Raw genomic sequence first — 13,902 nt, forward strand, 5'->3', positions numbered from 1 at the left:
TTTCTACATATAGGTCTTTAGTTTCTTTAGGTAGATATATTCCTAAGTATTTTATTATTTTCGTTGCAATGGTGAATGGAATTGTTTCCTTAATTTCTTTTTCTACTTTCTCATTATTAGCGTACAGGAATGCAAGGGATTTCTGTGTGTTGATTTTATATCCTGCAACTTTACTATATTCATTGATTCAGTTCAGTTCAGTCGCTCAGTCATGTCCAACTCTTTGTGACCCCATGAATCGCAGCATGCCAGGCCTCCCTGTCCATCACCAACTCCCGGAGTTCACTCAGACTCACATCCATCGAGTCAGTGATGCCATCCAGCCATCTCATTCTCTGTCGTTCCCTTCTCCTCCTGCCCCCAATCCCTCCCAGCATCAGAGTCTTTTCCAAGGAGTCAACTCTTCACACGAGGTGGCCAAAGTACTGGAGTTTCAGCTTTAGCATCATTTCTTCCAAAGAAATCCCAGGGCTGATCTCCTTCAGAATGGACTGACTGGATCTCCTTGCAGTCCAAGGGACTCTCAAGAGTCTTCTCCAACACCACTAGTAATTTTCTGGTGGAGTCTTTAGGGTTTTCTATGTAGAGAATCATGTCATCTGCAAACAGTGAGAGTTTTACTTCTTTTCCAATTTGGATTCCTTTTATTTCTTTCTCTGCCCTGATTGCTGTGGCCAAAACTTCCAGAACTATGTTGAATAGTAGTGGTGAAAGTGGGCACCCTTGTCTTGTTCCTGACTTTAGGGGAAATGCTTTCAATTTTTCACCATTGAGGATAATGTTTGCTGTGGGTTTGTCATATATAGCTTTTATTATGTTGAGGTATGTTCCTTCTATTCCTGCTTTCTGGAGAGTTTTTATCATAAATGGATGTTGAATTTTGTCAAAGGCTTTCTCTGCATCTACTGAGATAATTATATGGCTTTTATTTTTCAATTTGTTAATGTGGTGAATTACATTGATTGATTTGTGGATACTGAAGAATCCTTGCATCCCTGGGATAAAGCCCATTTGGTCATGGTGTATGATCTTTTTAATATGTTGTTGGATTCTGTTTGCTAGAATTTTGTTAAGGATTTTTGCATCTATGTTCATCAGTGATACTGGCCTGTAGTTTTCTTTTTTTGTGGCACCTTTGTCAGGTTTTGGTATTAGGGTGATGGTGGCCTCATAGAATGAGTTTGGAAGTTTACCTTCCTCTGCAATTTTCTGGAAGAGTTTGAGTAGGATAGGTGTTCGCTGTTCTCTACAAGCAATAAATGCTGGAGAGGGTGTGGAGAAAAGGGAAACCTCTTACACTGTTGGTGGAAATGCAAACTAGTACAGCCACTATGGAGAACAGTGTGGAGATTCCTTAAAAAACTGGAACTAGAACTGCCTTAAGACTCAGCAATTCCACTGCTGGGCATACACATCAAGGAAACCAGAACTGAAAGAGACATGTGTACCCCAATGTTCATCACAGCACTGTTTATTAATTATAAATTAATTATAATTAATTAATTATAATTAATTAAGATCCTATTAATTATAGCCAGGACATGGAAGCAACCTAGATGTCCATCAGCAGATGAATGGATAAGAAAGCTCTGGTACATATACACAATGGAGTATTACTCAGCCATTAAAAAGAATACATTTGAATTAGTTCTAATGAGGTGGATGAAACTGGAGCCGATTATACAGAGTGAAGTAAGCCAGAAGGAAAAACACCAATACAGTATACTAACACATATATATGGAATGTAGAAAGATGGTAACAATAACCCTCTACGTGAGACAGCAGAAGAGACACAGATGTATAGAACAGTCTTTTGGACTCTGTGGGAGAGGGAGAGGGTGGGATGATTTGGGAAAATGGCACTGAAACATGTATAATATCATATAAGAAACGAATCACCAGTCTAGGTTCGATGCAGGATACAGGATGCTTGGGGCTGGTGCACTGGGATGACCCAGAGAGATGGTACAGGGAGGGAGGTGGGAGGGGTGGTTCAGGATGGGGAACACGTGTACACTCATGGCGGATTCATGCTGATGTATGGCAAAACCAATAGAGTAAAGTAAAATAAAAATAAATAAAAAATAAATAAAAGTTGGGTGTATGTGCATCCAGTTATTTTGAAGTCTATCATGTACATTATAGGGCCCAGAAATCCCATTACTAAGTATATAAATAATAGAAATACATGTACACAATTACCAAAGAAAGTGAACAAAAATGTTTATAGGAGAGTTATCTGCATAAAACCAAGAATGACCTAAATCTCCACCACAGCAGAATCAAGGAACAGCACATTCACATCACGGTCCCGCATGGCAGCGAAAGTGAAGGACTGTTACTACACGCAAGAACACGGGCGAGTCTCACAGAGTTTAGTGAAAGAAGCGAGGCGCAAAAGAACACTTACCATACGACTCCATTTACACTAAAACACATGCAACCTAATCTGTGCTCCCTTCTGGGAAGAGGAAAAGGACAGTGACTGGGAGGGAAGACAGAGAAAGTGACTTCTGGTCACCTCTGTCTCTTGGCTTCAACAGTGGTGACACAGGCATGCTTACTACATCATACGTCATCAAGCTACATACTTATAATTTGCACACACAGGGCATAAGTTTATTTCAAGAAAGTAAAGTAAAAACATAAAGCTTTGGAAAATATCAAAAAAAACTACACATAGGAAAAGAAATAACTTACAATCCACCTTCTTCCTTCCCTCATTTCCAGATACTTAAACTTTGAATGTATTTTTTTCTATATGCATCTATCATTTTGTTATAATTAGGCTTTAACTATGTATACAATTTTACATCATGCTTTTTTAAAGTTAGCATGATAAATAAACATGTTCAGATTTGCTAACAATCCTTCCTAAAATCAACCATTAATTAGCATATAATATTTTGGTGTATTTTTCATAAGATAACTAGGGTAATGAAAATTAAGAAGACTTTCAATTTTAGTAAAAACTAAACATCAAAAAAGTAGATCCTATTAATTATAAATTATAAAAATAAAACATTTAAGTTCAACACATAATCCAAATTACTACACCATGTAAGTATGACTGCATTTTTAATGAATAAATAAATGGTCTATACTTTACATACATAGGGCTATACCCCCCAAAAAGAGTGCTGCAGAAAACAGCATTGGAAGTGCACAAAATGAAGTGAATAATAAAAATTACTTACACTCTTGGAAGAAAATAACTTTTCAATCTGGGTGAAGTCTGAGATAAATAGTATACAGCACAGCAACAACGATCCAGAACTAAAAAGCAGTAACTACAAATAAATTTAGCATGTAGGCTGAAAGGACAAGCACTAGACAAAGTGCCTGGTCACCTAAAACACCCACCACTCCCGGCAGCCACAGCACCACCATGCTGGGCACACTTACAAGCCACCAGAGGCAGCACAGAGGAGCCATAATCGCTACCCTTGGCAACATGTCATGTGACACGAATGGCCAATTCAGCCTCTTCACCACGGCGTGAGTCCAGGTACCCAGCCAGCCGTGCTACAGACAGTGTGCTGAGTAAACACATCCGTGCAGTCATGATTCACTCTGGAAGGAAAGTGGTCCAGGTGGCATCTTCAAACCAAGCAATAAAAATGTCCGTTTTTATCACCAAGTCAACACCATGTGTCAAACATATACTAAAAGAACTTACACAAAAACATTAGAAACATACCAGACACACCACAACTGGGTAAATATTCATTTCCCTTGAAAAGAGTGATGAATTTTCACCACTGTCCAATATAGTGGCTTCAAATCGCCAGAAGCTAAAATAAAATCATAAAACTTCTCGACATGCAGGTTTCCCATCTCTGTTAACCACAGGTCTCTCTCAATCCTGTCTGCAAAAACACCCCAGGTCTGTTCACTGGTACCACCCGCTGCTCCACCACCTCGTCAGCTGGACCATCACATGCACATCCCTCACCTGGCCCCCGCTTAGCCCTCGCCCTGACCCATCTACTCCGAATGCGGCAGGGAGTGGTGCGGCACTTCGTGCATCAGACCCACCTTCCCTCCACTGCTCTAAGTCATCACATCCTTTCATTTGGCTCCTCGGTGCTCTCAAGACCCTGATCCTACACTCGTCACCCTCCTGAACTCTCACTTCCCACCCTAACCACAAGGACCTTTCTAGCGCCCCCTCCAACATGCCAGTCACACCCACTGCGTCTGCCTCTTCCCATGTGCTCTGTTCACAATGCTCCTCCCAGAGATATCTGTATGTCTCACCTTTTTACCTCCTACAAGAATTCTGTCCAAATGTCACCTTCTTGGTGCAACCTACAACTGACCACCTACTAAAAACTGCAGCCTCATCTAACATCGGCATCCTCACTGCTCTAACCCAACTTCATTACTCTCTAGATCACTTATATTTTCTTACAATAACTTAAGGTATTCATCACCTTCCTTCACTGAAATCTAAGAATTATAAGCGTAAATATTTTTGTCTGTTTTATTGACTGTTCATATAATGGTGAGGAGCACGTCGGAAATACTTAGTAAATACTTTTGAATGACTATGTTCCATATAAACCTAAGGGCCCATTCAAGTGCTAAAGGGTATCTGAAAATTCTGTTTTGCTTTGTAAAAATATATCTTAGTCATGTAAAAGTTGACAAACACTAAAATATATGCAAATAGTATATAACACTTTGGAGACAATCAATATATTAAAATATGATGCCAGATAAACTTGTTTCTGAGCCTCAGAACAAAACTTCTATTATATCTACTTAATTGAACAATTCTTTGTGTAAATTATAAGAAATCATATCTATTTAGAACTTCTTCTTTACGTGATTTAGGATTTAGTCTACATCTGCATCCCCCAAAAGAGTGAACCATAAAAATGAACTGGGAAATACCCACTAGGCTGCAACTGTACTCCATAACATCTGAGTTCAGATTTGCTTCATGGAAATACTACAACACTGTTTTCACATATTGACTCCTTAAATGTAATGAAATTAATAACTTGTAATAAAACCAAAAAGTCCTGTGTTTATCTGTTTTATATATTATCAGTTCAGTTCAGTTCAGTCACTCGGTCGTGTCCAACTCTTTGCAACCCCATGGACTGCAGCACGCTAGGCCTCCCTGTCCATCACCAACTCCTGGAGTTTACTCAAACTCATGTCCTTCCAGTCAGTGATGCCATCCAACCATCTCATTCTCTGTCGTCCCCTTCTCCTCTGCCTTCAATCTTTCCCAGCATCAGTGTCTTTTAAAATGAGCCAGTTCTTTGCATCAGGTGGCCAAAGGATTGGAATTTCAGCTTCAGCATCAGTCCTTCCAATGAATATTCAGGACTGATTTCCTTTAGGATGGGCTGCAAATTCTAGACCATCCCCCAAAAAACCTGGTTATATTTTAAATAGTTCTACATCTATCAATTTAACATATTCCAGAGTTTTGTACAAGCCAAAAATTTTTCCACGGACATATAAGATTCCTATGAGAATGTATCTAGCCAAAATATAACTGGCTGTGAGTATCAGTCTCTGATTATCTGGAAAGAATCGCAATCACAACTCAAAATGATCAGGTAGCTTCAACGAAGTGTGATCTCATATTCGGATTTTATAAACAAGGCATGGAACTGTTTAAAGACTACAGTTAAGTCTGGATTAACTGCACATAAGATGATAGGATTTAAGTCTATTATGGCAAAATATCTGAAAGTTGAACAGCTAAGAAATCTAGGAAAATAACACAAACTTGTTAATGAAGTACCGATAGAAACAGCTATATCTCATAGTTTACATTAATAATATTTACTTATTTTAACAATATTTCTAAGTTCCAAGCAATGTAATTTTTTGGCTGTGTGTTCAAAATGTAGACTTTTCACTCTTAAAACTTTGGAGATGAGTTGAATAATCAGTTGTTAAAATACTAAATTCAGCACTTCACTGGTAATCCAGTGGTTAAGAATCTCCCCTTCCACTGAGCAGGTGCAGGTTTGATCCCTGTAGGGAAGCTAATATCCTACATGTTGCAGGGTGCATCCAAAAGAAAAAGAAAAAAATACTAAATTCATCTGCCCTAACAATATTCCCTGCTAATTGAGTCATTCAAAGATTTAGCTTAACTCCTAAAACAAATACACTGAACCTTTCTTTGTGAAATAAGAACTGGCCATATTATTCAAGAGTACTGATGTCCAAGTATACATAATTTTATTATAAAACTGCCATTATTCAGAAACCATCATAAGTCAAGACAATCATGAGTCCTACAAGAGAAGTGTGAGTTAATGAGTGTGACCAAGAACCACTCAGTCAATGAGTCATGGTCATCAAACGCTGTGCTCACTTGCTTTAAAAATCATTCAGCTGGGTTTGTGACTGACAGAGGTCTACTACCCATGATGCCACTGGCATGGCATCAGGCCCAACAGGCACACATAATAACTGTAGTTAAACATGATTATTTAAGTATTATGGCAACCCACTCCAGTATCCTTGCCTGGAAAATCTCATGGACAGGGGAACCTGGTGGATTGCAGTCCATGGGGTCACAAAGAGTCGGGCACGACTGAGCGACTAACACACACACACACAGACACATACACACACACACACACACACACACACACACAGAAAGTTACTAAATACAGGGACTTGTCTGGTGGCCCAGTGGTTAAGACTCTGCACTTCCACAGCAGGGGGTGTGGTTTCCATCCACGGCTGGGGAACTAAAGATCCCGCACGCCACATGGTATGACCAAAAAATAACTGTAACACAGTTATTAAACATAATAACTTTTACTGTGTCCGTGTGCAAGAAAGAGTTCCATGGCAGGCCTGACACTGCACTGCTTAGAAAGCTGGGTCAGAGCCTGGATTTGGGGAGCACTCGCACTATTCCCTAACTGGTAAGAGCTGCCCCCTGCGCTCTGACCATCTGGGTAAGCGTGTGGTTTGCACTCCACACCTGCTTTCCTTCTGGGAGTCTGAAAGTTCAGTACACGCTACGCAGAAACTGCCATATCACCAACTCCCTGAGCCTCTGGTGAGTCTCCCCAGAGACAACACTTCACATGTGCCCACAATTTGACCACAGAAGAGTTAACGCTCAAGCTGACTGACTCTACGGAGTAAGACCTCGAGGAAGCTTGCGCCTGGTCTCCTCTAACCTTCACCCCACGTGCCTTTTCCCTCGGCTGGTTTTGCTGTAATAAACCTCAGCTGTGAGCATGACTGCGTGCTGAGGACAATGAGTCTTTGTAGGGAAGTACTAAGCCCAGGGTGGTCTCAGGAACCTGACACACCCAGGGAAGGTCCAAAAGAGAGGACTTGGGCCTTAAATCCCTTTATGCTCCTTAGACCACATAATATACTCTTAAACATAACAGACATTCATCACACATGACGATTGTTATATCTCGTCCTCCTAATTGACCCAAGCCTGTCTGAAGGTGAGCTGCATCTCCATTTCAGCATGAGTTAACACTGGTGAACCAGTTACATGGCAGAAACATCATGCGATAATATAGGAACAATTCAACAACCAGTAGGCAACTTGGGGCAGGTTCAAGTAACAGAGTTGGAAAGACTGATTACTTTGACCATTTATAGTCTATAGCCCTCCGATCAGTTTTAATGATGCCTTGATAGTTCTCTGCCTGCAAAGTCCCTGAAGGATATCCTAAGCATTCTTAATTTGAAGTTCTTCTTTTGTTAATTCATCTACCTTTGGAATTTAGTAAAACGCAACATATTTCAGTTGTATGTGACTGATAAAAAGGACAGGCATTTTTATCAAGGTTCTGTGTTATTTAACAACAGTTCTGTGATGTGTCAAATAAAAAACCCATGCCCTTAAACTTGTTACAATTCCTTTAGAACCAATGCTACCTATTGGCCAACAGATGAAAAAGACAGCTACAAAAAAACATTGACAAAAGAAACACTGAAATATTGTAAGAGAAGGTGCAAGGGATGAAAAGAGTCAGAGAGTAGGAGAACATATCCAGGTTAACGAGAGTTCCAGGCCACTGCTGTGTCAAAGTCCTTTACTGGTCTTGATCTGTCACAGCAAAAACAAGACAAGGTTCTTGCTTCCCAGGTGGCGCTAGTGGTAAAAAGCCCACCTGCCAGTGCAGGAGACATAAAAGACACAGGCTTGACCGCTGGGTAGGGAAGGTCCCCTGGAGGAGGGCATGGCTACCACTCCAGTATTCTTGCTGGAGAATTCCATGGACAGAGGAGCCTGGTGGGCTACAGTCTACAAAATCACAAAGAGTCAGACGTGACTGAAGCAACTTAGCACACGCAGACACTATTTTTAAGGCAAACTTCCTTAGTCAACAGAGACATTATTATAAAATGCTAATTATGCATTTCAAAAGAGCAAAGAAATACAATGAATTTTTATAACACATAGCAATTCAGTGACTCTTCCTCTTATGAAGGCTCTATTCTAAAAAAAATAACAACAGAATGCATACTTTACCAATATATATGACAAATAATATTCTTAAAAATATTACTAACATAGAAAATATAAATCATGAAATTAGTGAAGAGTCAAATGTGTGGAAAAAGTCACACAGGGAAAAGTAACTCCCAGAGGTCATCAAACCATCCTCCTAAGACATGTCAAGGCCGTATATTTGTCACCCTGCTTATTTAACTTATATGCAGAGTACATCACGAGAAATGCTGGGCTGGAGGAAGCACAAGCTAGAATCAAGATTGCCGGGAGAAATATCAATCACCTCAGATATGCAGATGACACCACCCTTATGACAGAAAGTGAAGAGGAACTAAAAAGCCTCTTGATGAAAGTAAAAGAGGAGAGTGAAAAAGTTGGCTTAAAGCTCAACATTCAGAAAACGAAGATCATGGCATCTGGCCCCATCACTTCATGGCAGATAGATGGGGAAACAGTGGAAACAGTGTCAGACTTTTTATTTTTTGGGGCTCCAAAATCACTGATGGTGACTGCAGCCATGAAATTAAAAGATGCTTACTCCTTGGAAGAAAAGTTATGACCAACCTAGATAGCATAGTCAAACGCAGAGACATTACTTTGCAGACTAAGGTCCGTCTAGTCAAGGCTATGATTTTTCCAGTGGTCATGTATGGATGTGAGAGTTGGACTGTGAAGAAGGCTGAGCACCAAAGAATTGATGCGTTTGAACTGTGGTGTTGGAGAAGACTCTTGAGAGTCCCTTGGATTGCAAGGAGATCCAACTAGTCCATTCTGAAGGAGATCAGCCCAGGGATTTCTTTGGAAGGAATGATGCTAAAGCTGAAACTCCAGTACTTTGGCCACCTCATGCGAAGAGTTGACTCACTGGAAAAGACTCTGATGCTGGGAGGGATTGGGGGCAAGAGGAGAAGGGGACGACAGAGGATGAGATGGCTGGATGGCATCACTGACTCGATGGACGTGAGTGTGAATGAACTTCGGGAGATGGTGATGGACAGGGAGGCCTGGGGTGCTGCGATTCATGGGGTCGCAAAGAGTTGGACACGACTGAGCGACTGAACTGAACTGAACTGAACTGAAGACACCACAAGCTGGTACATCGCAGATTCAAGAAAAAGCAGTGATTCCACCACCACACTTGGTAGAAGGGGATTTCTGTTTTGGCCTTTGGGAGGTGGGGGCACAGTGCGGAGACAGGCAGAGACTAGCCGTTCAGGAGCTTTCCTTCTGTTCATCTCCAGCACACTCAGCCCTCACTGTTGCTTTGTTCATTTATTTCAGTGGTTCTGTTCACTGCTACTCATGCTTTGCTACTGGCAAAAGAAGAACATTATAAAGCTGAGTTTCTCTATTTAAATGAACTGTGCAAATGCCTTTCTTCTGATGTATGCTCTACCAATACAGCCTATCATCTTGTGAAATGATAACAGTAAGACTGGGATTCTCAATTCTGTATTTAATCATCAAGTTAAGCCATCTTCACTCATCGAATCAAAACTAAGTTCTAAGGGAAAAGGTGATGTGCATTCTTTTTCTCTTCAAAAAGAAACAAAGAAGTATATCTGTTTTACAAAGACAAAGATTCTCAGGTTGACCCCAGTTTAATACAAACACTGCTTAATTATTACCCCAAAGCTGAGATTTTCTTGTTTCAGGTTATAATTTTCATTACATGGCAATGGTGAAGTTACCATGACTTTATAAATAATGAACTGTAGAATCAGAATCATGTAATTATAGGCAAAAGTCAAATTTTAGAAGCAATAGGGGATGTAACCATGGAACATTCTAAACATTATCCACTACTTAAGACAAATTTTAATTGTGTTTAAACAGAAGGTGAAGTGTGCAACACAGACTGAACCTGCGTAGAGTAAAACCCAGTAGTGCAGACACAGATAATGAAGGGATCGGGAAAGCGGGTTAAAACTTATAATGAAGAGAGAACTAGTAAGAATATAGCAACCTGGCTGAAATTGATATTCATTAGGGTGCTCTTCACATCAATAGGAGCATTTGGACCCTGTGGTCTTTATCAGTGTCCCAGCTGGTAATGGTTGAAGGTTAATGCCTTACCCCATTCTGTTCAATTTTCTATCCTAATTAGCCCTGCAAATCTATAGCTGTGAGCACCAAGTGTCTGTGCTCAAAAGAAACTAATTAATGCTGGCAAATTAGATCAAGTCCAAAGATCCAACAGCCAAACTCTTAGTTAAATGCTCCTTGTTAATAGGAAGTGTAGCTGTCAATAACTGCTGTTGCTGACTATAATGAGGCATCTCTTTTTTTTTCATTGAAAGTGATTTCATTTCTCTTTGTCACTGGAAAAGCTGTTCCATTCCCTTCACAAACCTAAGTTGCTGGCAGCCTGACCCAATTCTTATGATCAGCCGGGTTGAAATGACATAGGGAAAAAAAAAAAAATCAAACAGAAAAGCTTTCTGACATAATCATGTTTCAGGCATTCAGCAGAAAGTCAGATCATTTATTAGAATTCCTGTATCTTTATCTGAGAACTATACAATTAGGATGCATAGTGCTTTTATACAGAATTCTATAATTACACAATAAAACAAAGACCATATATAGTAAATAAGCCACAATGGGAGTCTCCCGATTCTACACTGTGCCTTTTTGTTCAGTTTAAATAGAGCTGTTCTGCTCCTGCCTGAGCAATGCCAGTGTCTGTGCTCTCCTAACTCACCTGGTTAAACAGCAAGATCATTCTTAATAAAATAATCAATTTTAGATTCTAAAATACCGTTTTGGACCATATGGCCTAAAAGGAAACAAAAATCAATATAGGATTATAAAAGTCCAAATACTCAAAGATCATTTGTTATAACATGTTCTATTAGGGATAATGAACCTCAAATTTCAAGGAGCTTTCAGTCTTCAAAGGATTTTAAGTATATTAAATAAAAAAAGAAAGAAAATCTTAACATTAACACTGTAAGCAACTTAAGTTTTGATAAAGAAGCAAAATTAAATATTTTTTCTGTACCATTACAAAGTAGTAGGCGTATAACACTAATAAACCTTTTAAAGTTATACTCTAGTTGCTTCACTTCAAAGGCCAAAAACAAAGTTTCATTGTCCAAGAGCAAAGCAAAGGTAGTTCTGAAACCCAAACTCGACCATTTTGCATTTTCATCTGAATCATGAGAGTAAACAGTCTGTAACTGAGTTGCTTAGCTTTCTTTCATTCTAAGTATCAAAATAACGTGTCACAAAAGAGAATAAAGTGAAGAATGTTACAAAAGAATAAAGTCACTCAGTCGTGTCTGATTCTTTGCAATCCCATGAAGGGGGACCTGCCAGGCTCCTCTGTCCATGGGGCTCTCCAGGCAAGAACACAAGAGTGGGCTGCATGCCCTGCTCCAGGGGATCTTCCTGTCCCAGGGATCGAGCCGGGGTCTCCTGAACTGCAGGCAAGTCCTTCACCAGTTGAGTACCAGGGCAGGCCCACAGAACAGAGTGAGCACAACTGATGTTTACGATTTTGGACCAATGCACTCAGTAATAAGTGAACAATTTTCCTGGTAGTGAACAGTTAGCCCTGTAATTTTATTATCCATTTTTAAGTTTCCTCCTCCATCACCAGAATCAGGATCTGTATTTTCAAAAGTTCTGTGAGGCGGATGGAAGCTTACTTCTTGAGACCATGGGCATGACGGCCCACCGCCAAGTGTGTGCTGAATCGCACTGCAGGTGCCAACAGAGCAACTTCTCCTGGATCTGGGGGTGGGGGGAGGGAAGGGGCTCCAGTCAGACAACTGATTCATCATGAAAGCAAGACCACCAAATGATGCTGATAAATTGCTGATAATTTATTAATACACTTATTTACAGATGGATTTAACTCAAACCTTGTTTATAGATGGATTTAAAATGGGAATAGCTCATAATAAGTCATTTAAGAAAAAGAAATGATCATTGCACAGTGTTGATTCTGAGGAACTACTCTTTTATGGTCTTTATCCATCAGTCCCGGAGGTTATTCTCTAAGGAGACAGCATCTAAGGGACAAGAATGTGCCTGACACCCAAATGCTCCTGACATAGTCCCCAGATGACGGCTCATACAGCCTGGCTTCCTGCTGACACACGTGAGCGTAACTGCAGTCAGTCAGCACCCCCTGGCGTAACTATGGTCCCTCATCAAAGGCCACCGGGAGAGGGGAAACTTGCAGCCGGGGGAAAGTCCGCGTCTGCAAGGTTTTGCCACTGCTTCTCTGACGTGGCCATTCCAAGAGGTAGACTGCTACTACAGGACATTTCCACAGTGATACTGCCATCTGCTTTTCTAATTACCCATCATTTAAGGCCTCAGGTTTCACCTTCCATGCCTTTGTTTATATCTTTCACCATAATATTACATGTTAATCAACAATATATCTCTAGATTTATAGAATACAGGAATACTTCATGGTACAAACTATTTTCCAAACACAGGCATATGTGGGTGCCTAGTACATGCACTTACATAAATACCTTCCACTTAGAATTGTAAAATTTAGAAAAATATTTTAAAAGATTCACTGTATTTACCACTGCGATTCCATTCATAATTCAATAACAGCAACGATGCCAAAGAAATCATCTCAGAATGTATTCCTGTATTAATACGTTGATAGAGAAGATACAGGTATACATTACATTTGACATTTCTTCCTTCCCTATTAAAATCACCAGAATAACTTGTTTCTCCAAAATACAACTGCAAGTTTTTTCTCTATAACTGTACATCTGGGGGAAAAAATGTTCTTTCCTGGGAATTTGGGAGAATATTTTTAAATTGTAAATGAATGCCGCCTGTAAGTTCTGAAAGCTGAAATACTGGTATCTTAGTGAAAGGGTGAGAATCAATTCATACATATTAATTCACTGACTATTTCATTCTGAGGCTAAGGATTAAATTCAGATCATATTATAAAAAACGTATTTGATCTTTATATGAATATTTGAATCTTACCTTGAACTTGTTCAGAACATCTCTCTCGGGCCTTTTCTCTCATTATTTTAGGGATCAAAACATCTTTTTCAACGTGTCTGAGATGCTGCTCTAAAAAAAAAAAATCTTCATTTAATAAAGTCTCAAGTAAACAACCTGTTTGGGTGAAAAATAAGCACTGGTTTATTTAAAATAAAAGCCTATGCAAATGTATTAAAAAGTAACTCTTCTATAACCTCATGAAGCTGTAATTAAGTCACTGAAAATCATTAAACATTGTTTTAAATACAGCAGAAAAAAACATGAGGGATATACGTAATAGCTTCCTAAAACTTTCTGCAAACTACATTGTAACACTTTTATTTGGTGACATATTCCATGTAGTCTTGACACAATTAAAGTCATAGACTAAAGCATTATCATTTTTTAATTCATATAATCCATAAGAAGAGAATTTTTATCAACACTGAGACTC

At 39.5% G+C, this 13,902-nt stretch overlaps 1 protein-coding gene across 2 annotated transcripts in view; it reads right to left on the minus strand.

The window, feature by feature from the left end:
* CMC1 (C-X9-C motif containing 1) overlaps nucleotides 1-13,902 on the minus strand; it is an 83,036-nt gene that overhangs the window by 46,978 nt on the left and 22,156 nt on the right. Inside the window, exon 2 of one of the 2 annotated variants that reach the window (XM_052641574.1) lies at nucleotides 13,449-13,533. In XM_052641574.1, the coding sequence (XP_052497534.1) occupies nucleotides 13,449-13,491 (43 nt within the window). In that variant the 5' untranslated portion in view covers nucleotides 13,492-13,533. Of the gene's footprint in view, nucleotides 1-13,448; nucleotides 13,539-13,902 lie in introns of both variants that reach the window. The other variant, XM_052641573.1, reaches the window with a different exon arrangement.

The sequence above is a fragment of the Budorcas taxicolor genome, chromosome 1 (assembly GCF_023091745.1).
Source record: "Budorcas taxicolor isolate Tak-1 chromosome 1, Takin1.1, whole genome shotgun sequence".
Classification (NCBI taxonomy): domain Eukaryota; kingdom Metazoa; phylum Chordata; class Mammalia; order Artiodactyla; family Bovidae; genus Budorcas; species Budorcas taxicolor.